General features: G+C 41.5%; 1 protein-coding gene across 1 annotated transcript in view; it reads right to left on the reverse strand.

Annotated features, from left to right (window-relative positions):
* The window catches only part of LOC145405462 (irregular chiasm C-roughest protein-like), a 185,318-nt gene that overhangs the window by 110,856 nt on the left and 51,690 nt on the right, over positions 1-22,772 (reverse strand). The window contains exon 9 of the mRNA XM_080276807.1: positions 2,583-2,741. Within this exon, the coding sequence (XP_080132933.1) occupies positions 2,583-2,741 (159 nt within the window). The remainder of the gene's footprint in view (positions 1-2,582; positions 2,742-22,772) is intronic.

Raw genomic sequence — 22,772 nt, forward strand, 5'->3', positions numbered from 1 at the left:
TTTGTATTCAGTGGATCTTGTATCCAACACACATTATTCGCCAGTGCGTATTTGCGACTTAAATGTCTTTGGGGTATTTCCTTACTGGTACTCCCATTTTCAGTTTAACATTTTCCTGCAACCTTTTCGTGTCTTGGATTTTTTTCAGTAACCATTTCTTTTTGTTTCACGGATTTTTTTCTGTATTTACTTATTTCCTTTTTTTAATAGTTTAGCGGCTTTTATAATGCTTATATTTATTTTTACCTGAACATCCCCATTTACTAATAGGATTGCCTTTTGTTTCACTCGGGCTACATATATTTCTCACCTGAGCTGTGTATTTCGGTAATATGGTTCACCTGAGTTGCATCATCCTAAAAACGTTTCACCTGAGCTTTCTATTTGACACATGCCTCCTTGTTTCACCTGAGCTTTATATTCCGACAGGTATCTCTTTCACCTGAGCTTTATATTCCGACAGGTATCTCTTTCACCTGAGCTTTATATTCCGACAGGTATCTCTTTCACCTGAGCTTTATATTCCGACAGGTATCTCTTTCACCTGAGCTTTATATTCCGACATGTATCTCTTTCACCTGAGCTTTATATTCCGATTTGTATCTCTTTCACCCGAGCTTTATATTCAGACAAAATTCCTCCTGTATGAGTTTTATATTCCGACATATATCTCATTGTTACACTTAAACTTTATATACTAGCATATATCTCACCTGATTCTCTCTCTCTCTCTCTCTCTCTCTCTCTCGCTCACCGTTTATCTATTTTATTTATTTGTCGTTGTTTTATTCCAATATCTTCCCATTTGCCTGAGTTGATTTTCAGCACCACCTTTTTTCACCTTAAACTAATTTTCAAGATCTGTATTTTTTCTTTTTCAAACACCGATTTTTTCACTTTTTTTTCTACTGTATTTTTCTCAAACCTTGACTTTTCCCCAGGACCTATGCCTCTCTCCACTGCCGTGATTTTGTCCTTTCTCCCAAACATTCTTTCACTCTCAACCTTTTTTGACATTTTCTCTTCTTATACACCTCTCTTCGCTTTTCTGTTTTTCTCTGATTTCATTGTCTCGCAGTCCTTCTCTGGTTTGTCCTGACCTGCATACTTTTTCTTTCTTACATAATTTTTTGTTTTACTATTCCTCCTAGTTATCTTTTTTCATCAAGGTGAGCAGCTTGTCTTGACAGTCCATCTGTCTTTATCTATCCATCGGTCTGTCAAACAATTTACTGTCAAAATATCTATGTCTGTCAATATGTCTGCCTGTCCTTCTGTCTGTGTCTGTCCGTATATGTCTGTCTGTCTGTTCGTCCTTCCATTTGTCAGGCTCTTTAACTTTTCTGCCTCTTCAGCCTTTTCTCTCTCTCTCTCTCTCTCTCTCTCTCTCTCTCTCTCTCTCTCTCTCTCTCTCTCTCTCAGGTCTCCCCTTTTTCTCACACCTGTCCTCAACTGCCTTTCACCTGGGCAAACCATCAATAAAACAAGGTGTATCAGGGCCAACCTTTTATCTGAGCCAGCCAGAAGGATCGGACCTTGTGTCGTCAGATGGTGATGACTGCGAAAGCGTGGGTACTTGTTGGGGCTGGTTGATGGATAGATATAGATAGTTAACCAGCTTGATATATGGATGAAAACCTCTCACATAAATCACCCAGAATCATTGGACATATTGTCGTCATATGTGAATATCTAATCATGGGCACATGTTCGGGCAGGTGGTTGGATCTGTATATATGTATAATAGTGTGGAGAGAGAGAGAGAAAGAGAGAGAGAGAGAGAGAGAGCAGTTTAGGCCAGGTTAAAGTAAAGCCAGTAGAACCAGTAAAGCTTGCAAAGTGAGCGCGTGACGAGCAAGCGAGGGTTTGTATTTACGCGCATCATGGTAACTTCATCTTGGTGAGGTAGTTGAATAGTAGCAGAATAATTAAGCAAAAATATTAACTTTCTTATTTCCCCCCCCTCACACACACACACACACACACACACACACACACACACACACACACACACACACACACACACACACACACACACACACACACACACACACACACACACACACACACACACACACACACACACACACACACACACACACACACACACACACACACACACACACACACACACACACACACACACACACACACACACACACACACACACACGCGCGAGCAATCAGTATAAAGTGAAACACAACTTATAACTCCCATTTGTCACTTTCATAGTGCTTTAAATCGATTTCATAGTGGAGCATGTCAGTTCAAGCCCTCAGTACACTCCCTTGGAAAGCTGGGATTCCAAGGGGTTTCTTTGCCCTCGTGAGTAAATATATAGCTCAAAACAAAATTTACTGAATGTTTCTACCACCTGCTGAAACAATCTCTTCTCTCACTTAGTAGAAAAGTTATTAGCCTCTGAAAACCATCGCGGTCGGGCCGTGTCGTGTTGTGTCGGGCCGGGCCAGGTCGGGTCGGTTCGTGTCGGGCCGCTCATTTCTCAGCTGAACGTAAACATTGCTTCGCTCACTGCGCTCGCTCGCTCGTCATAATATCAACAAAAGCTTAACAACACTCACTCTCCTCGTTGAGCCGAATTTGCTTCCTGGCCACGCCGTACTCGTTAACCACGGAGCAGTTGTAGGCGCCGAAATCGTCCGTGTCGGCTTCGTGTATGACTAGGATGTTTCGGAGACCCTCTTCCTGTTCGTCCTCTACCACTTCGTATCGAGGATCAGCTGAGGGAGAGAGAAAAGGTAGGGTTTAGTTGATGGAGAGAGATTGTGGGGAAAATGTGTGTGTGTGTGTGTGTGTGTGTGTGTGTGTGTGTGTGTGACAGAGAGAGAGAGAGACAGACAGACAGAGAGAAGTAAAACAGAAGAGTTTCATTAGCCTAGGATGTTACAGGGTCCCTTCTCTTGTTCGTTCTTCATCACCTTGTACCTTGGGTTAGCGAGGAGAGGCTTGGTAGGGAGGAAGGGATAAGAGGAAAGGAAAGAGAGTAGATGAAATGAGAAAAGGAAGAAGGGAGGGAAAGTAGAAGAAGGAAGGGAGAATAAGTGGGAGATGGAAGAAATGAAAGGGGTAAAGGGAGAAGGGAGAGAATGTAGAAAGAAAGTGGGAAATGGAATAAGAGAGAGGGAGAGAGAGGGGGGGGAGGAAAGAAAGGAAAGCAGGTGAGGAAGGGAAGAACGGAGAGAAAGCAAGAATTGGAAGAAAGGAAAGTGGCCAAGGTAAGGAGAGAAAGGGAAAAGGGAAGGAGGGAGAGAAGTGGAAAGGGAAGAAGGGAGAGAAGTGGAAAGGGAAGAAGGGAGAGAAGTGGAAAATGGTTGAAGGGAGAAAAGTGATAAAGGGAAGAAGGGAGAGAAGTGGAAAATGGTAGAAGGAAGAAAAGTGATAAAGGGAAGAAGGGAGAGGGAGAGGGGAGTAAGGGAAGAAATGGGAGAGAGAGGGGGGTGAGGGAAGAAGGGAATGAAAGTGGGAAGGAAGAAAAAATGCAAGAGAAGGGAGAAGATCAGGTAAAGAGATGGGAGAGATGGAGAGAAAAAGGAATACAAACTAAAAAAAAAAAAAGGACTAGAGAGGAGAATCTGAGGGAAAATAGGAGTCACGTATCTATACTGTGTTTACATCAACTTGGTATGAAATTGCAAGCTTTCCACCCTGAATGTTGAGCCGTAAAAGAGAGAGAGAGATTATCACTTGACTTCGATGTGTGTCAGAATGAAGGTGTAGGGAAAGGAGGTTGGCTCGTATTATTTTCTTAGTGCAAAAGGACGAACATCTTTACCTTATTAAAATGAAAGAACAATGGTTGTGAGAAGGAACGGGAGGCGGGAGATAAAAAACAGAGAGAGACATAACAGGGAAGCCAGGGGTAGAAATTGAGTGGATTGAATTGTAAAGTGCTTGTTTATATCTTATGTACTCAGTCACTTCATATCTCAGGGTAGCTGGAGGGAGAAGAAAGGGGAGACTGAGAAGGGAAGAAAGGGCATAAGAAGCCAAATAAGAAACAAACTGTGGAAAAACAGTGGACGGAAAAATTCTTGGATGTTTTTGTCTGTACAGGATCACTTCGTATCTTGGGTAAGCTGTGAGGAAAGGGTAAGAAAAACGGGAAAAAAGAGGAAAAATAGGAGGGAGTAGAGCTAGGATATTATTTAATCTGAAGGGAGTGGTGGGGTACAAATAATGAGACGAAAGTAATGTATTTTGCGTGTGTTTCTTTAAGAGGGAAGAAGAAGGGTAAAAAAAAGGGAGGAGAAAGAAGATTAACAGAGAGATTTGAGTAGGAATGTAATGTATGTTGCGTAGGTATCGTTAAAGGGGAAGAAAAGCGAGGAGGAGGAGGAGGAGGAGGAGGAGGAGGAGGAGAAAGAAGTACAGTTGGCGAGATTTGAGTAAGGAAGTAATGTATGTTGCCTTGGTTTCTTTAAGGGAGAAGATGATCAAGAAAAAGGAGGAGAAATAAGAAGAGTAAGGGAGATTACAGTAAGGATATTGATTCTTACGGAGGGGTAGTATAGAAATAATGGGAGATGGAAATATATTGCTTGCTTGTTTGTTTGGTTGGTTGGCTGTTGCTTTATATCACCCGTATTCGTCCCCAACCACCTCCTATCTCGGATCAACTGAGAAAGAAGGGGAAGGGGAATTAAGTGGGGAGGAAGAGAGGGATGAGGAAAATAGGAGGGATAGGAGGGGGAAAGAAGAGGGAGGGAGTGAGGTGGGGGAGGGAAAAGACAGTAGGGAAGATAAAATGGGGAGAAAAGAGGGAGGGTGAGAAAGGAGGCGGACGAAACAACACGGAGGGAAGGGGAGAGAGAAGAGGAGGAGGAGGAGGAGAAAATAAAAAGGGTGTAAGGAAGAGTATCCTTAGAGTGTTTAATTAGGATGTGTTGTGAGCTCTCCTGTTCGTCCTCCGTCACCTTGGGAGTCACCTGAGAGAGAGAGAGAGAGAGAATCCTTAAGGCCTTTAATCAGGTTGTTTTGGTAAGCGTCCCTGTTCGTCTTCAGTCACCTTGTACATGTCCGAAGTCACCCGAGAGAGAGAGAGAGAGAGAGAGAGAGAGAGTTTTTTTTCCTACAGGACGATGAGAAAAGGGGGAAACAAAAAAACACATGGTTAGTTAGAAAGGAAAATGTAGAGTAAAGAGAATAAGAAAAATTATCATCTCCATTATTTTATTGTTATTTTTTTTTTTCATGAAAGACGAAAAAAGGAATTTAATAATAAAAGATGTACGAGGGAGAGAATGAGGGAAAGTGGGATGATATAAGGAGAAAGAAAACGTGGGGTGTGGATTTTGATTACAGGTCATTCTCTCCCTCTTGATTGGAGAGAAATCTGGGAGAGGAGGAGGAATGGTAGATTAATTGGGAGAGAAGGGCAAGTTAGTGAGGGAACAAGACTGGAATGCTGAACTTTGGGGGGAGAGAGAGAGAGAGAGAGACAGACAGACAGACAGACAGAGAGAGAGAGAGAGAGAGAGAGGCAAATTAAAAGGAACGGGGAGATGCGGGAAGACAAGATTTTAAGAGATTGAGCAGAAATAAAACCCAGAAATAAATGAACGAACGTCAAACTGAACATTGCAACGAAACATACTCGAAGACAGATAGACAGACGTACGAGGAGCTAATATGAGTAATGAACACAGGGAGGGCAACAGAAATACATAATCAACAACCCTTCAGCAAAGACGTATCCCCAGCATGTGGTAAAGAATATATCAATAAAATCAATCAATCATTTCCTGTGGCACCCTCGGGGATGCATAGGGCCTCGATGAACTCACACCACCACATCCTATCTTGTGCTACCTCCTCAAGATCTCCCCAACACTCATCTCCAGCTTCCCGTCTCATTGTCCTCACCCACGTCTCTTTTGGCCTTCCTCTACCTCTCCTACCAGGTGCCACCCACCCTGGTGTACCTCGTACTATTCCCTGTCTCCTATACACATGTCCTAGCCACTTCCATCGTGAGAATCTAACATATTCATCGATCGGCTGCAATCCTGTTATTTCTCTAATTCTACTATTTGGTATCCTTTCCCACCACTTAACTCCTAATATTCTTCTAAGTGCTTTATTTTCAAACACCAAGAATTTATTTTCCATAGTCACTGTGCTGTACCAAGACTCTTGTCCATAAATTAAGATACTCCTAACCATTACCTTATAAAGTTTGATTTTTGTATGCACAGAGAAATTGTTATTATTCCAAATATTTTTAAGCATTCCCATTGCCTGATTAGCCTTCTTTAACCTTTCCTCGAATTCAAAGTTCAAAGAACCATCCTTGGATAAATAAGTACCTAAATATTTAAACCTATCAACTTGCTTTACAACCATACCTCCAATTACACATTCCTGCGCATTTTCCATATTCATATTGATTATTTCAGTTTTTCCACAATTAATAACCAAACCCACCTTGCGACCTTCACTCACCAAACAGTCCAACACTCTCTGCATCTCTTCTGGCCCATCACAAATCAAAACTATATCATCTGCATAATCTAAATCCAAAAGTTTCCCGTTCTCTCCCCAAAGTATACCTGCACCGGTTTCTGTTCCAACACGTTTCATAATGTAATCAATGACCAATATAAATAGTAAAGGCGATAGAACACCACCTTGAATTACTCCGGACTTGACTTCAAACGAATCACTCAGACAACCATCAACCATCACTTTACAAAATGTGTCCTCATGCATGTTCATAATGACCCTCACAAACTCCTCTGGTATTCCATAATGTCTCATGATCTTCCCCATAGACTCTCTCGAAACACTATCAAAAGCCTTTTCAAAATCAACAAAACAAAGACTTAACGGTACTCTCATTTCATTAACTTGCTGCATCAAATGCCTAACTATAAAGATCTGATCATTGCAACCACGTCCCTTTCTAAAACCAGCCTGTTCATCCCTCAGAATACCCTCAACCACCGGCTCCAACCTATTTAACAACACTCTACTGAAAACTTTCAAAGCTATCGGTGACAAAGAGATTCCCCTCCAATTACCACATTCACTCAGGTCTCCCTTCTTCGGAACTTTAACAATTACACCATTCTTCCAAACTGATGGTAGTAACCCCGTCACCCATATCTTATTGAATAGCTTGGTCAAGATCATTATTAATCTATCCCCCTCCACTTTAAACATTTCCGGAAATAAACCATCCTCCCCTGGTGCCTTATTATTCTTTAACTGTTTTACTGCTTTCTCCACTTCTGCAAGCCTCAACTCTCCTGTTTCTATATTTAAATCTTCCTGAGCAGACGGTATATCCTCTTCTGGTGGTATTGGTCTATTAAGAACTGTCTCAAAATGCTCTTTCCATCTATTTTTAATATCTCCATCTTTGGTCAATAAATTTCCTTCCCTGTCTCTAATTGGTATTTCCTTGCGTTTACCTGCATTACCACTCAGTTCTCTAATCGATTCATATGCTATTCTTTGACTCTGTCCATCATTTTTGTTTATTAGGATTTCAGTCTCTGCAACCTTTTCATCCACACATCTTCTTTTATCTCTCCTAGCTAACCTTCTTACTTCTGAATTCAAACTCCAGTACGCAGCTCTTGCTAATTCAATCTCTCGTTCATCAACGCATTGCATCTCACTCCTCAATTTAGCCTCACCTCTCTTTTTTATCATATCCCACGTTTCCTCTGATATCCATTTCTTTCTCCTGAATCTATGTCTCCTTCCAATCGTACATTCAGCAGTCTCATGCAAAACTTTGTTCACATCCTCCCACATCTCATCTACACTTCTCTCCCCCCTTCCAACGTTTCCAACACCAAAAACCTATTTCTGCATTCTAATCTGAATTCCTCCTTTTCTTCTCCTTCCCTTCTAAGCTTAACAATATCGTATCTACCAACACCAGATTTTTCCTTCTTCTGATTTTTAAGTTTAAACCTTATTTTTGCAATGCTGAGTTGATGGTCACTACCAATATCCGCTCCCCGTTTAACATGAACATCTAGCAGAGAACTTCTATGCCTCCTACTGATAGCGATGTGATCAATCTGATTTTTATATTTTCCACACGGCGACACCCAATTTGTCTTGTGTATATTGCAATGCTGAAAGAGTGTGCCCCCGATGACTAAGTCATTTGCTAGACAGAAGCTTCCAAACCTCACTCCGTTTTCACTCATCCTACTACCAAGTCCCATCTTACCCATACATGCCTCAAATCCCTCATTTGAACAGCCCATTACTGCATTAAAGTCTCCAACGCAGATCAAAACATCATGTCTAGGTACCCTTCCTACTCCTTCTTGCAACTTTTCATAAAATGTGTCTTTCCTTTCATCGAGTGCATCATTAGTAGGTGCATAACACACAAACAGACTGATGTTGCCATGATTTGATTTAAACCGTGCGTATAGCAATTGCTCATCTATAGGATCCCACTCACATAAAGCCTTATTTGCCTTACAACCCAGCAACAATCCTACTCCCTGATAATGCATTCCGTCCTGTCGACCAGATATCAATAAACGTATACCATCCTCCAAATCCAACTTATCGACTCCAGTTAATCTAGTTTCTGTCAGAGCACAAATATCAAGTCCGTAATTTTGAAAAACCTTCACTAACTCATCGATTTTACCGTCATGATTTAGCGTTCTCACATTCCAGTTACCAATTTTAATTGTATTTTTTTGCATTGACAAAGGAATTAGATTGTAACTGAGGCAACCGTGAGATTCTTAGCACCCCCTGCCCATTTAAGGGCTGCACGGGACTGGGGGCCATTACTGTTCTTTCAGAGTCCATCAAGGTTTCTTTGGCTAACTTCCTGAACACCTCGCCATTGTGTTGCAGTCGCAGTAGGCAGCTAACTTGCCTGATTGCCCACACCCGAAAGACCCAGCTATGCTGTAGCCAGTCACGTGCCGGCATGCTTCCCAGCCATTTCACTCTCAAGGAGTTCCTCTGCCTGAGAAAGCAACCACCCCCCTGCTCCCGAGGGCTTTTGATATATAGATATGCACTATTAAGTATGGCAATTTCATTTATAGGGGCATAGACTAGGACTCGTACACTATCTTTAAGAAGTGAAGACGATCCAGCAAGTAGTTTCCAAGATACAGCTGTTTATAGATTAGTTTCTTTATATGGAAATAGTTCGTAAAATACTCACAATGTGTTAATTTCATATATAAGGACAAACTAGGACTCGTATTCTATCTTTCTGTAAGATATGAAGAGAATCCAGCAAGAAGTTTCCGAATATAACACGACATATTTTTCCTTATATGGTCATAGCTCGTAAAGTACAGACAATGTGGCAATTCAAGATACAGCTGTTTATAGATTAGTTTCTTTATATGGAAATAGTTCGTAAAAGACTCACAATGTGTTAATTTCATATATAAGGACGAACTAGGACTCGTATTCTATCTTTCTGTAAGATATGAAGAGAATCCAACAAGAAGTTTCCAAAATATGACACAAGACATATTTTTCCTTATGTGGTCATAGCTCGTACAGACAATATGGCAATTTTACATATACGGGCATCAACTTCGACACATGCTCTGTCTTTCTGTGTGATATGAAGCCAATCGACCTGGTAGTTTCCGAGATACAGGCCCGGACGGACAGACGGACAGACAGACAAACGGACGGACGGACAGGGGCGATTCCTATATCCCCACCATATGGAATAATGGTGGGAATAATTATCTATCAGTCAGTCATCCAAGTCTGTTCTCGCATCAGGAGTTTTGGGACTTGGGCTGGGGTAGTCCAGCAATAATGCGAGGTAACCAGTCATTGGTCCCTGAACTGCATTTCCTTAGCAGTGAATGACAGCCATGCATTGGACTTGAATCATTATGGGCTACATCTGGTTGGTGCACCGTAACTTACTAGACCATCAGGCGTCCGGTTTTTATTTATATAGTTTCCACCCAGCGATGTAAATGGCGTATTAGAGTGAAGGGAATTATATGGCATGTCTCTCAGTTTATAGCCTCTTGCAGGTAGCACTACTGCCACTCCATGCAGACCGGCAGATGCGAACAGAGATTTTGGTATAGAGCAGCATAAATGTACAGGCAAATGGAAGTAGATAAAGCACAAGCAAGTCAAGAGGGTTACGATTCCGTCTCAGATTAATACATTCCAGAATTGAGAAACAAGAAGAAAACATAAGAGAGAACAGAAACAGTCAGTGGTGGAAGATAAACTAAAATGAATAAGACAAGAGACAGAAAAGCGAGAGACAAACGGACAGAGGAAAACAGAGACTGAAACAAATGAACAGACTGCCGTACGAGGTCAAAAATAAACAGTTACCGGTATATAAAAAATGAATAAATAACAAGCAGTCACGATAAAGACAAGTTGAAAAAAAAAAATATTCAGTATTAGGTGGGAAGCCGAAGTGAACAAGAAATAGCAGGTGAGAGAGAGAGAGAGAGAGAGAGAGACTTGGTAAGAGGCAATATGGAGCAATCAAGAGCTGGAGAGGAGGGTAATTTAGCGGGCCTTGTCTCACCTCTGCATAATTAGTAACCTCATTAGTCCCACGCCATAATTGATTTATTTTGAGCCAGGATGGTGGATGCAGGGGTGGTTGCAGGGTGGCTTGGAGGGGAGGGAGGGGGAAGGGTTTTGGTTTGGAGGGGAGGGAGGGGGAGTGGTGGTGGTTTGGAGGAGGGGTGGAAGGGAGGTGGTTTGGAGGGGAGGGAGGAGGAAGGGTGGTGGTTTAGAGGAAAGGTGAAAGGGAGGTGGTTTGGAGGAAGGGTGGAAGGGAGGAAATTGGTTGTACTGTTGAAGGAAAAGGGGGGTGAGAGAAGGCAGGAGAAGATGGATTAGTTTTGGAGGAGAGGTGACTGGTGGTATTTGGAGGGGGTTTGAAGGGGAGAGGAGAGTGATTTGGAGATGGAGGAGGGAGGGGAAGGGAGGAGAATGTGGAATGATTGGAGAAGGAATGTAGATGAAAGTGCAATATTTTTAGGGGAAGAATGCGGTTTGGAGGGAGAAGGATGAGGAGAAGAGAAAGGAGGACTAGTAGTCCTTTGAGGATGAGAGAGAGAGAGAGAGAGAGAGACTTTACCGGATACTTTAAGATAATAAGATATATGAGGATCAGCCTGTTTGCAATGAAGCTCATTAATTGAAAAAAATTTCCTGACAGCATTTACTCCATGGCTTAGATAAGCTCATAGTTTATTCTTGGTATCTCTAGACAGCATATATGCCCCTATCTACCTATCTGTATACCTATCTATATCTACCTGTCTGTCTGTCTACCAATTCTCTCTCTCTCTCTCTCTCTCTCTCTCTCTCTCTCTCTCTCTCTCTCTCTCTCTATATATATATATATATATATATATATATATATATATATATATATATATATATATATAATGAATTAGAAGGACCTAAACTTCAAGAGATTAATCTGTGAGGTACTAACTCCTTCACCCCGAATTATCTCCCTTAACGTGAATAAAATCTCTGTCGTTAGCTAGAGTACAGCACAGAGGACTTCCTCGCGGTGAAAAGAATAAAAGTCACATTTAAATCCTCTGCCTTGGAAAATATCCCATAGGCTGAATAAAATCGTCTGTGGAGTGCTAAAATAAACCGCATGTAAATCGCTTAGTAAGTGTAGCGATCCCGCGCCCCAACTTTTGGTCCTGACCTTTGATAGATGTGCACCAAAATCGCAGCACATCTCACCTGATCCAGACACTGCATATACTAATTTTGATCCATATCTGATCAGGCATTCATGATATATCTGTTTTTTATAGATCCATGCATAGATACATGTATAGACAATGAGTTTATCACAATAGCAATTCCATCAGTATTGCTAAAAAAAAAAAAAAAAATGATCATGGTATGGAAAAGGTTAAAAGTTTGTATGCTAATGGAACGCCGTGGTCATGAAGTAATCACCAGTCACGAAGAAGAAAAATTAGTTTGGAGAAATGGCATGTGTATAGAATTAGAATGAGGGAATGGCAAATGGCGTGTGTGACAAGGATAGGTGTGAGACAGTGGAATTCTCTCTCTCTCTCTCTCTCTCTCTCTCTCTCTCTCTCTCTCTCTCTCTCTCTCTCTCTCGTTGCTTTCCACGTTTATCTTAATGCATTATATTTTTTCTGCTTCCTTTCCTACAGTTTCATTTTCCCTTCTGCTTCATTTTCGTTTTTCCATTTCCTTGTTCTTCAGTTCCTCTGTCTCTCCTTATTCTCTCTTTTGAACATTTTCTCTGCTCTTCCTCCCATTTCCTCTCTTGCTTTTGACTCCCTGTTTCTCCCGCATTCCTCTCTTTTATTTTGTTCTTCACTTCTTTTCATCCATTCATTTTACTTTCTCCTCCTAATTCATTGGTATATCGTTTTTTTTTTCTTTGTTCCCTTATTTTCTTCGTGTCATAATTATTTTGGGTTCATATCTGTCTGTTTACCCAGGTGTCTGTCTATATGTGACTATATATCTTTGTCTTTGTCTGTCTGCCTTTCTGTCTGTCCATGTAGCTATGTCTGTGTCTGTCTGTGTCCATCTTTCTATGTATCTGTCTGTAAACAAGTATGCTTTTATAATTCTTTAAGGTGTAATTTTCCTTTCCTTTCATCCCGGTTGCTTCAGACATTGGCTCTTTCGCCCCGCCTTATATTTTATGTCTTCCCGTCTCCTTGTCCACCTGTCCGTAGTATAATTTCTCTATCCATCTGTCCTTAGCAGCTTAATCTTTTGTATATCCTTCCATGGTTACGCATATGCTTGTCAGTTTATTTCTACTTGTCTTAATTGCTTCTCTATTTATCTACCAATCGAGATCTATGTATCTCCATCCATATATCTATCCGTTCATCTGTTTCTTTCACTGATTGTATGTGGTCTTTTCTGTATCTGTTTATCTATCAGTCTGTGTTTATCTTTCAGTCTGTCTCCATCCATCCGTCGATCCATCCGTCCATTCTCGTCTTTCACTCTACCTATCCTGTCTTTTCTGTTCTCTCTCTCTCTCTCTCTCTCTCTCTCTCTCTCTCTCTCTATCTATCTGTCTATCTATCTATCTATCTGTCTGTCCACCTACGTATCGCAAGCCGCCAATCCCAGAATTCACCAAGGACAACCAATAATATTTCTCTTTCTCTGTGCCTTCTCAATTTCTCCCTTATGAAATCTTTATTTTTTCCTTCTCACCTGGCGTATATTTCTCCGTCCTCCCATTTTCTCCGGTCTCTTTTATCCTCTCTTTTTCTCTTTAAATTATCTTTTCTCTCTCACTCTCTCTTTTCTCTGCCATCGTCTTTCTCTCTTATCTTGCCCCGTTTCGCATTCTCTCTCTCTCTCTCTCTCTCTCTCTCTCTCTCTCTCTCTCTCTCTCTCTCTCTCTCTCTCTCTCTCTCTCTCTCTCTCTCATAATTTCTTTCCTCGCGTCCTCTTCTCTTTCCTCTCATCTCCTGTCCACAATCTTCTCAGTCTCCTACAATCACTCTCTCTCTTCCTTCTGTCTTTTTGTATTCTGCATTTTTCTCTCTCCCGACCACGAATCTTAAAAATATCCTCTTCTCTTCCGTTTCCCTTCCAAATATATTTCAGAACTCTTACCAAACAATACAACCATCCTTCTCTTTTCTCTTTCTCCACCTCTCTTCCTCTCCTTCCTTCGTCTCTCTCCCATCCCTACTCTCTCTTGGTTGATTACTCTCTTCTTTCTCCCTCTCCCCCATTTACTTCCTTACCTCTTCCCTCCTCCTCCTCCTCCTCGCTTCCCTCCCTAACCCCTTTTCTTCCCTGACTATCTTAATCGCCTCTACCATCCAACTCCCTCCTCCCCCTCCCCCATATCTCCCTACTCCTTCCCCTTCTCACCCCCACTCTTTCCCCAACACCTCAGTTTTTTCTTCATCCTCGCTTCACCTCCCTGCCCCTATTTTTCATTCTCCCTTATTTCCATCCTATTTTTCATTCGCCCTTACTTCCATCTATTCCTTATCACTCCCTTCATCACTACAGCCTTCTTCCTGCCCCATCCCTCCTTTACTTCCTCTTCCTTCTTCTCTTCCTTTGCGCCCTCTCCCCACCACACACACACACACACACACACACACACACACACACACACACGCACGCACGCACGCACGCACGCACGCACGCACGCACGCACGCACGCACACACACACACACACACACACACACACACACACACACACACACACACACACACACACACACACACACACACACACACACACACACACACACACACTCTCTCTCTCTCTCTCTCTCTCTCTCTCTCTCTCTCTCTCTCTCTCGTCCTTTTTGTTTTTCTTACAATTTCTCTTTTCAGCTCTTCTCCTTAAATTACATTACCGCTTTCCTTGATCACTCCTCTTTTATTTACCCCCCCCCCTCTTTTTCTCTCCTTTTCCTACCAATTTTCTCATTAATCCTTCTCCTTTCCCCCCCTCCTTTTTTTTTTTTTTTTTTTACACTTTCTCTTCGCCCGAGCTGTTCTCCTCTTCAGTTTCGCCCCCCCCCCTTCCATTTCCATTTTCTCTTACTTTTTGTTTTTGCGGCCTCCTCTCTCTTTCTCCTCCTCCTCCTCCTCCTCCTTCTCCTCCTCCTCCTCCTCCTACAGTAAGCGTACAAGAGGGAGAGATGATAAAATTGGGTATGATATTCTCGTTCATCTTTCATGCTGAGAGAGAGTGTTCGAGTAAGAATGAGAGAGGGAGAGAGAGAGGGCGAATATTTTTTTTTCCTCTCTCTCTCTTTCTCGCTTTCATTCTTTCTCTTCAACCCATTAACCTTCCTCTCTTACATTCCCTGTTTCCCCTCTTTCCTTCCCCTTTCCCCTCTTTCCTTCCCCTTTCCCCTCTTTCCTTCCCCTTTCCCCTTCCCCCTCCCCACAGATCACCCTCGTTCTCTTGCCTCCCCTCTCTACTTCCTTTTCTTTCCCACCTTTCTTCTTCCTCTTCCCCAGTACATCCTCCTTCCTCCCCTCTCTGTCTCCGTCTTTCTCTCTTCCTTCACCTTTCTTCCACCTTTTCTCCTTCTCTTTTCTCTCATTTTCCCCCCTTCCCTACCCCGTTCATTGCTATTCTTCCTAACCCCTTCTCCTGTCTCTTCCCCCCTCCTCCTCCTCCTCTCCCCCCTCCCCTCTTATCCCCTCCTTCCCCCTACTCCCTCCTTCCCCACCTCTTCTCCCCTTCCCCACCTCTTCTCCCCTTCCCCTCTACCCCGTCCTTCCCCCTTCCCCTCTACCCCCCTCCCCCGTACCCCCTCCCTCCTCTGCCCCCTTCCCCCGCCTCTCTCAGTTCACGTGGGGTCTCCAGAGTACAAACTTAGAATCGGGTTTTCTGCAATTGCCACCCGCTTTATTGAGACGAACGGAGAGAGAGAGAGAGAGAGAGAGAGAGAGAGAGAGAGAGAGAGAGAGAGAAATAGTGTGAAACTGTGAGGAGGCAATGAGGACTAAAGTAAAAGGGAGGCAAGTGAGAAAATGGGTAAGAGGTGCTATGAGAAGTTGTGGAAGGGGAAGAAATGGTGGAAGAAGTAAGGGAAATAGGGAAATATTCAAAGACGAGAGAGAGAGAGAGAGAGAGAGAGAGAGACAGAGACAGAGACAGACAGACAGACAGACAGAGACAGACAGACAGACAGTCAGTCAGACAGACAGACAGACAAAGACAAATGTGGAAAAAGAGAAAATAATAATATATTTACTAACCCTTCTCTAAGATGACTTTTTTCTGGATTTTTGCTGGTGTCTGATTAAAAGGTGGAAAAAAGGGGATTTCCTCTCTCTCTCTGTCTCTCTCTCTCTCTCTGAGTGTGTGTGTGTGTGTGTGTGTGTGTGTGTGTGTGTGTGTGTGTGTGTGTGTTACATACTAGTGTATATTGCTACATGTACTTCAGTGGAAAAATACCCAGCAATAATTTGTTGACTAGCAATTTTGTAGCTAATTTAACTTTTTTCCATTTTATTTCAGGTAAGAAATGGAAATCATCAACTGACAGACGAGCCACGGAGGCGGGGGTAAGTGATATTCTGCACACTTGTGTCCCTTCCCGTCCTTTTTTTTATTTTGCCACAGTGTTTACCTTTTTGGAAGTCCCTCAATTGTTGGTTGTGTTGAGTTACTAAGGATTGGCTCAGCATTATTTATGTTTAGCTGTGCTGACTTGTTATTTTTTGTACCGGTACTTTTCATAAAACCTGACTTGCAATTATCCAGCAATTGCTAGGCAAATGAAGCAGCTTCCTCGTCAGTTGGTAAATTTTGCTGAATGGAGTTTTTTTTTTTTTTTTTTTTTGGGGGAGGGGTGTCGTAAATTTCAGAACTACTACTTGTCACACACCTTCACCTGTTACCACTTCAACGATAATACCAGCCGTCCAAGCTGATTATATTATAGGGCTATCTCATTCAGGACTGGTGTGATTATAGGGCTATCTCATTCAGGACTGGTGTGATTATAGGGCTATCTCATTCAGGACTGGTGTGATGTTAAAACGTGTGTGTGTGTGTGTGTGTGTGTGTGTGTGTGTGACATGTGAGTGGGTGTGGAGATCAGTAGTATCTGTAATACCGAAATTGAAATCATCAGACAATTCCCTGCCCCTGTCAGGGAACAAACTCGCGTTCACTCTTAAGACAGGCCACTCCTCTAACCAACTATCACATTATACTGTAATTATCGGCTGTTGCATGCAAGAGTTCGTTACATCGCACCCCCCATCCACACACACACATACAAAATTATCGAAACAGTACTCTGCTATCATATATATATATATATATATATATATATATATATATATATATATATATATATATATATATATATATATATATATATATATATATATATATATATATATATATATATATATATATATATATATATATATTATTAGAGTACTGTTTTGTTAGTTTTGTATGAGTGGGAGAGAGCGACGGGGAATGTGAGACAGCAAGAGAGTAAAGATAGGTGAGAGATAAGAAGTCAGCGAATCCCCCATGAGAACAATGCGAGAGAAGGGACACGGGTAGCGAAGATAAGACCCAGATGGAAGCGATAAGGCAGGGAGGAGAAAGACATTGAGAATATAGCTGTGTCCGTAGAGAGAAAATACCATAAATTTGATTCTGGGACGTGTGGTGATAAGACGTAAGAAGGTAGGAGGGGAAGAGGAAGAAGAAAAAAAGACTAAAGGCAAGAAGGAAAGAAAAGGAAAAAAGACTGTGGTACTGCAGTCTTTGTCATTTGTCTTCGTTTCCTATTTGTCTTCGTTTCGTTTTAGTGCCCTTGGTAAGATTGTAGGGGGTTGAATGTGAGGTATAGAGATGGAAATTGTTTAAATGATGTAAGACTGGTCATATACAAAATGGAAATTAAGTAATAATGATAATGGTGGTGGTGGTGATGTGGTGGTGATGATTAATTGTACTACTGTTACTACTACCGTTCCTTGCGAGTAGGTGTACCGTTCCTTACGAATAGAACCGTTCCGTACGAGTAGATGTACCGTTCCGTACGAGCGGATGTACCGTTCTGTATGAGTTGATGTACCGTTCTGTATGAGTAGATGTACCGTTCCTTACGAGTAGATGTACCGTTCCATAATAGGTGTACCGTTCCTTACAGGTAGAAACGCTTCGGGGAATAAGATTTTCTCAGAAGGACAAGGGATTAGATGGAGGGGAAGGAGAGAAATAACCGGAGTAGTGATTTAGTGAGAGAGAGAGAGAGAGAGAGAGAGAGAGAGAGAGAGGAGAGAGAGAGAGAGAGAGAGAGAGAGAGAGAGAGAAGGACGTAAGAAGAAAATAGAAGACGAGAAAGACAAGGAAATGATAAAGGAAGAGGAAATTCATAAGAAATGTGAGAAAATAATAGAATGACATTTAAAAGAGGAAATAATTTAGAGAGGGAGGATATAAGAAGAAAATAGAAGACCAGAAAGACAAGGAAATGATAGAGGAAAATCATAAGTGAAATGTGAGAAAATGGAAGAATGGCATTTAGAGGAACAATGACCGAAGTAATGATAAAAAAAAAAAAGTAAAAAGAAAAAGAGCGAAGGAGCTGAATGTGTGAGTGAAAGAAGGTAGTGATGAAAAAGAAGAGAATAGAAGATGAGAGGGACAAGAAAATGATATAGGGAGATGAAAAATATAAATGAAATGAGTTGAAAAATAAAATTTACTTAGAAGGTATGGAAAGACAGTAAAAAACAGAGGAATGATAGAAAAGGAGTAAAAAACAGTGGAATGATAGAAAAAGAGAACAGGAAAGAGGAGTAGAGGAGGTGAATATAAGAGGGTAGAAGAAGAGACCGAAGGAGAAGGAAGGGGAGAAAGAGAAGTAGAAGAATAGGCAGTGTGGAAGAGTGTAAATAAGAAAAGATTTAAAAGGAAAATAGTAGAAATGAAAAGCTGAAAACGAAAGACAGGACAGGAGGGAAGTGGAAAGAATCTTGAATTTGGCTGTCTACTTTGTTTTTATTTTTTCTTGATGGGAACAGTCGTGCGGGCTTCTGGCTTTTGGTTCCTTCATCCTTGCATAAAGAAAAGATAACGAAGAGAAATATAGGATTTTCACAGAAGTACATGGTTATAGACGGCGTATAAGGCGAGTAATATCGAGACGAGATAAAAAAAAAAAAATTTGGTTTTACGCCAGGTATCCCCGAAGGGCTAAGGCGTTGCCCCTGGGTAGAGGACTTTGGACTGGAGCGTGTAGCATTTTATGACCGGATGCCCTTCCTGATGTCTACCAATGACCCTTGGGTGGATTAGATCCTCCGACCCTTCTGTCAGAGCGGAGCGCTCTAACCCACTGAGCCACGGCTGCTAGAGATATGGGAATAGAATGCGAGGGGAGTATTATCGGAAGTAATTGTAAAAGAAAAGATAAAGTAAGAGGAATGGTTTGAGATGGACACCTGAAATAATGATAAAGAATAGATGAGGAAGAGGAAGAGAAATGGAATGCGAGAAGGTGGCAGAAGGAACCGAGGGAGAATCATGGAAATTGGAAACGAGAAGATAAGAAAAACAGTATAGCAAAGGAACACATAAGAGTTTGTTTGTGTGAAAGATAAAGGACGGAATAAGACAGAAAATAGAAAGCAGGATGTGCAATTAAAATGAGAGTAAAATGATAATAATAAGATATAAAAGTTTGGAGAGATGAGACGGGAAAAATATATATGAAATGACGTAAGAAGAAAGGGTGGTACACTTTAATAGTTGAAGAAAAAAAAAAAGTTGAAATGCACATGATATAGATAGTAAAAGAATAGTAGTGATAAAAAGTGGAAGCAGAATAGACAGTGAAGATAAAAATTAGAACTAGACGAAGGACGTGTTTGATAGCCGCACATGCCCCAATCGAATTACCAACCCAACACGTCCATAGAGAGTGAAGATCAAAATTAGAACTAGACGAAGGACACGTTTGATAGCCGCACTAACCCTAATCGTATCTACCACTTCAACACGTCCAGAAAGTTGGGCACTCATCACAGACTCACCCTAAAATTCACACCACACGCGCACTCATAAAACTCTACGGTACAGTTCGACAGATTTCGTCAACGAGGAGGGTACAGTGAATTAGAAATATATCGCTGCACACTTGACACGAAATAATGACACTACAGACGACGGCTTCGGCAAGATCCCAGATAATTCTACCCCACGTTGATACAAATGGTTTTTCAAGGACGCCATGTACTGTTGGCCTACGTGTATTCAGGTAATAACATAAATTACCCCGGAATATCTGGAGCCGTACCGGTATTGATCATTTAGGATATCAGTGGACCCCCGTGCGCAGTCTGTGTTTTTTTTTTTTTTTTTCCAATAAGTGAATGACGGAGATACACACGATTTGGCTGCCTTTTTAACTGTGGCAAAAACTTGAGGAGAAAATGTAGGAGGGAATTGAAGGACAGATAGATAGTAAATGACAAGATGCAAGAGAAGTGTAAGTCGGTATGCAAGGTAAAGAATAAGAAATGAGATGCAGGATGTAAGAGGAGATTTTATATTAGATGTATAGAGGAACTGGAAAATGACAAAATATGGGAGAAAAAAGGAACCAGGTAGAGAAACAAACGGAGAAGTAGGAGAGAGGGAGAGAGAGAGAGAGAGAATGGAACACGTAGACACTAATACTTACAGAGATTAATGACCCGACCATTAAAGGTACAGGTGAATCTGATGGCTGGCTAAAGGAAGACACTTGGAAGACGAAGAGGAGGAGGAGGAGGAGGAAATAGAAGGGATGGGGGAAGAGAGGTATAGGAAGAAGGATGAAGGAATAGATGAAGAGCGATAATAAGAGGAAGATAACGAAGACGGAGGAGAGTAGGAGAGAAAAAAAAAATAGATGGAAAAGAAGAGAAGGGTAAGACGAAAAGAAGAAGAACAGAGGAGGAGTAAAAGAAAGTAATAGAGAGAGAGGAAAAGGAGGGTGAGAATTAAGAAGAGGAAAAGACAAAGAGCGATAGAAGAGGAAGAAAAACGAAAGAAACAGGGAGGGAAACGAGAGGAATGATAGAGAGAACAGGAAGAGGAGGAGAGGGAAAGAATAAGAGGAGGGAATAAAGAGAGGGTAAAATGGTGAGGTAAGAAGAGGAAGACGGAAAAAAATGAAGACGGGTATAAGGAAGAAAAGAAAGACGCAGGATTACACAGGAAAGCAAACAGCAACAGACCTTATGGTCCTTTCGAGGCTGCTTGTTAGAGAAAACTATGACTACAAGATCTAACTCTACATGTTGAAGGATAAGGATAGTAAAGCAAGAAGGCTCCCCCCACCACCAAACCCTCCAGGAAAAAGTGAGAAAAACCACCATGCAGCATGGAAAAACTGACATGGAAATTTTATAGGAAACACTGGAAAGGAAAAGTCACATTCTATAATACTTTATCTATAAGCTACCCGACTGAGTAACCTGAAAGAGAAAGTAAACAAGTAAAATAATAGTTACGGCATGACATTATAAACCTGTTACACTGAGTTAATGGGAAGTTTGTGTATAGGAAAGTGGAAAAGAGCTGACACATTGATTTGTTTTTACTGATATCAAAAAATTTTATGTATAGCTTAAGGGAGAGCTTCAGTAGTGAAAGAAACAATATTAACGTCTTCAGAACTAACTCTCTCTCTCTCTCTCTCTCTCTCTCTCTCTCTCTCTCTCTCTCTCTCTCTCTCTCTCTCTCTCTCTCTCTCTCCGGACAGCCATTAATATACCAAGAGTTGTCTCGATCATGAGAGGTAATGGTACCAGTATATCACTCAAGCTCCTATTCTCACTCGAAAATAAAATTGTCTAACGTTAGCTGGAGCAGAAAACGTTAGCTGGAGCAGAAAACGTTAGCTGGGGCAGAAAACGTTAGCCGGAGCAGAAAACGTTAGCCGGAGCAGAAAACGTTAGCTGGGACAGAAAACATTAGCTGGAGCAGAAAACGTTAGCTGGGGCAGAAAACGTTGCCTGGAACAGATAAGTAGGCACCAGCATTAACACATAGGTTCCTTTTACTCAATTTAAGCTGAATTAAATCGTCTGGCAGTACTAGAATATAATGCTAGAGTTGTATTGATGATGAGAGAGCTTAAGGTGATATACATTTGAGGGGGTGGAGGGTTGGCATATAAAGGAGGGAAAATAGTCAAGAAGAGTAAAAGGTAACAGAAGGAAGGGAATGAATGTTACTTATTACACAGGGAGGTAGAGAATAGAGAAGGGTAGAGAGAAGAAAAATTTTAAAGAAAGGAGATAGCCTACCGCGAATGTAACATAAATTCAAGAAGCGTAATGGAAGATGGAAAAATAGTAGTAGTAGTAAGTAGTAAAAACAGTAGTAGCAGTAATAGTAGTAGTATTAGTAGCAGTCGTAGGAAAAAATGAACAAAAAGATTATAGGAAGAGGGAAAATAATAACATGCGGATCTCGTAAGACGGAGGAAAACAGTAACTTCTATATGGGAAGAGAGTATTGGCGTTGACGTGTGTGTGTGTGTGTGTGTGTGTGTGTGAGAGAGAGAGAGAGAGAGAGAGAGAGAGAGGGAGGGCGGTGCACTCCAAGACCGATATCGCATCCTTGTACCTCTTAAGTGACGCCGAATAGACAGGCTATCAAGAGGAATGGGGAAACACGGAAGAGGGAAAAAGAGGAAAAAAAGGAGAGCGAACGAGAAGAAAGTGGAAGCGGGAAGGAAAATCAGGAAAACGAGTCGGTAGAATTAAATGAATAATGTTATGAGGAGGAAGGAAGATCAAGGAAGTGGGGTAGGGAGAGTGTAAGAACAGTCAAGGAAGAGGAATACGGGGAAAAAAATGTATGAGGACGGATTAGGAGAGAAATGGAAGAGAAGGAGGAGGAGGAGAAGAAGAGAGATATGAAAGGTATGAAGGCGAAGTAGGAAAAGGAAGATAAAAGAGGGGAAAAAAGGAGAAAAAGTAAAACAAGGGGAGTAGATAAACGAAGGAAGAGGAAAAGTAAATGGAATTATATTTAAGGGGTATAGATATTAAGGAAGGGTAGGTGGGAGAACCAAATAGTGCACTGCTGAAGTAGGAAAATCAGGAAAGAGAAGTTTTACCCTGATGAAACGAATAATATGTATGGAGAGAATATCGACCAGAATGCTAGGTGTGCGATAGAGGCAGATTGAGAGAAGATACGAGTAGATAAGCATGCTACTCAGTTTTTTTTTTTTAAACAGGCGAAGATGCACTTGAC

This window comes from Coenobita brevimanus, chromosome 67, assembly GCF_032717465.1.
Source record: "Coenobita brevimanus isolate Jiangsu-jjx chromosome 67, ASM3271746v2, whole genome shotgun sequence".
Classification (NCBI taxonomy): domain Eukaryota; kingdom Metazoa; phylum Arthropoda; class Malacostraca; order Decapoda; family Coenobitidae; genus Coenobita; species Coenobita brevimanus.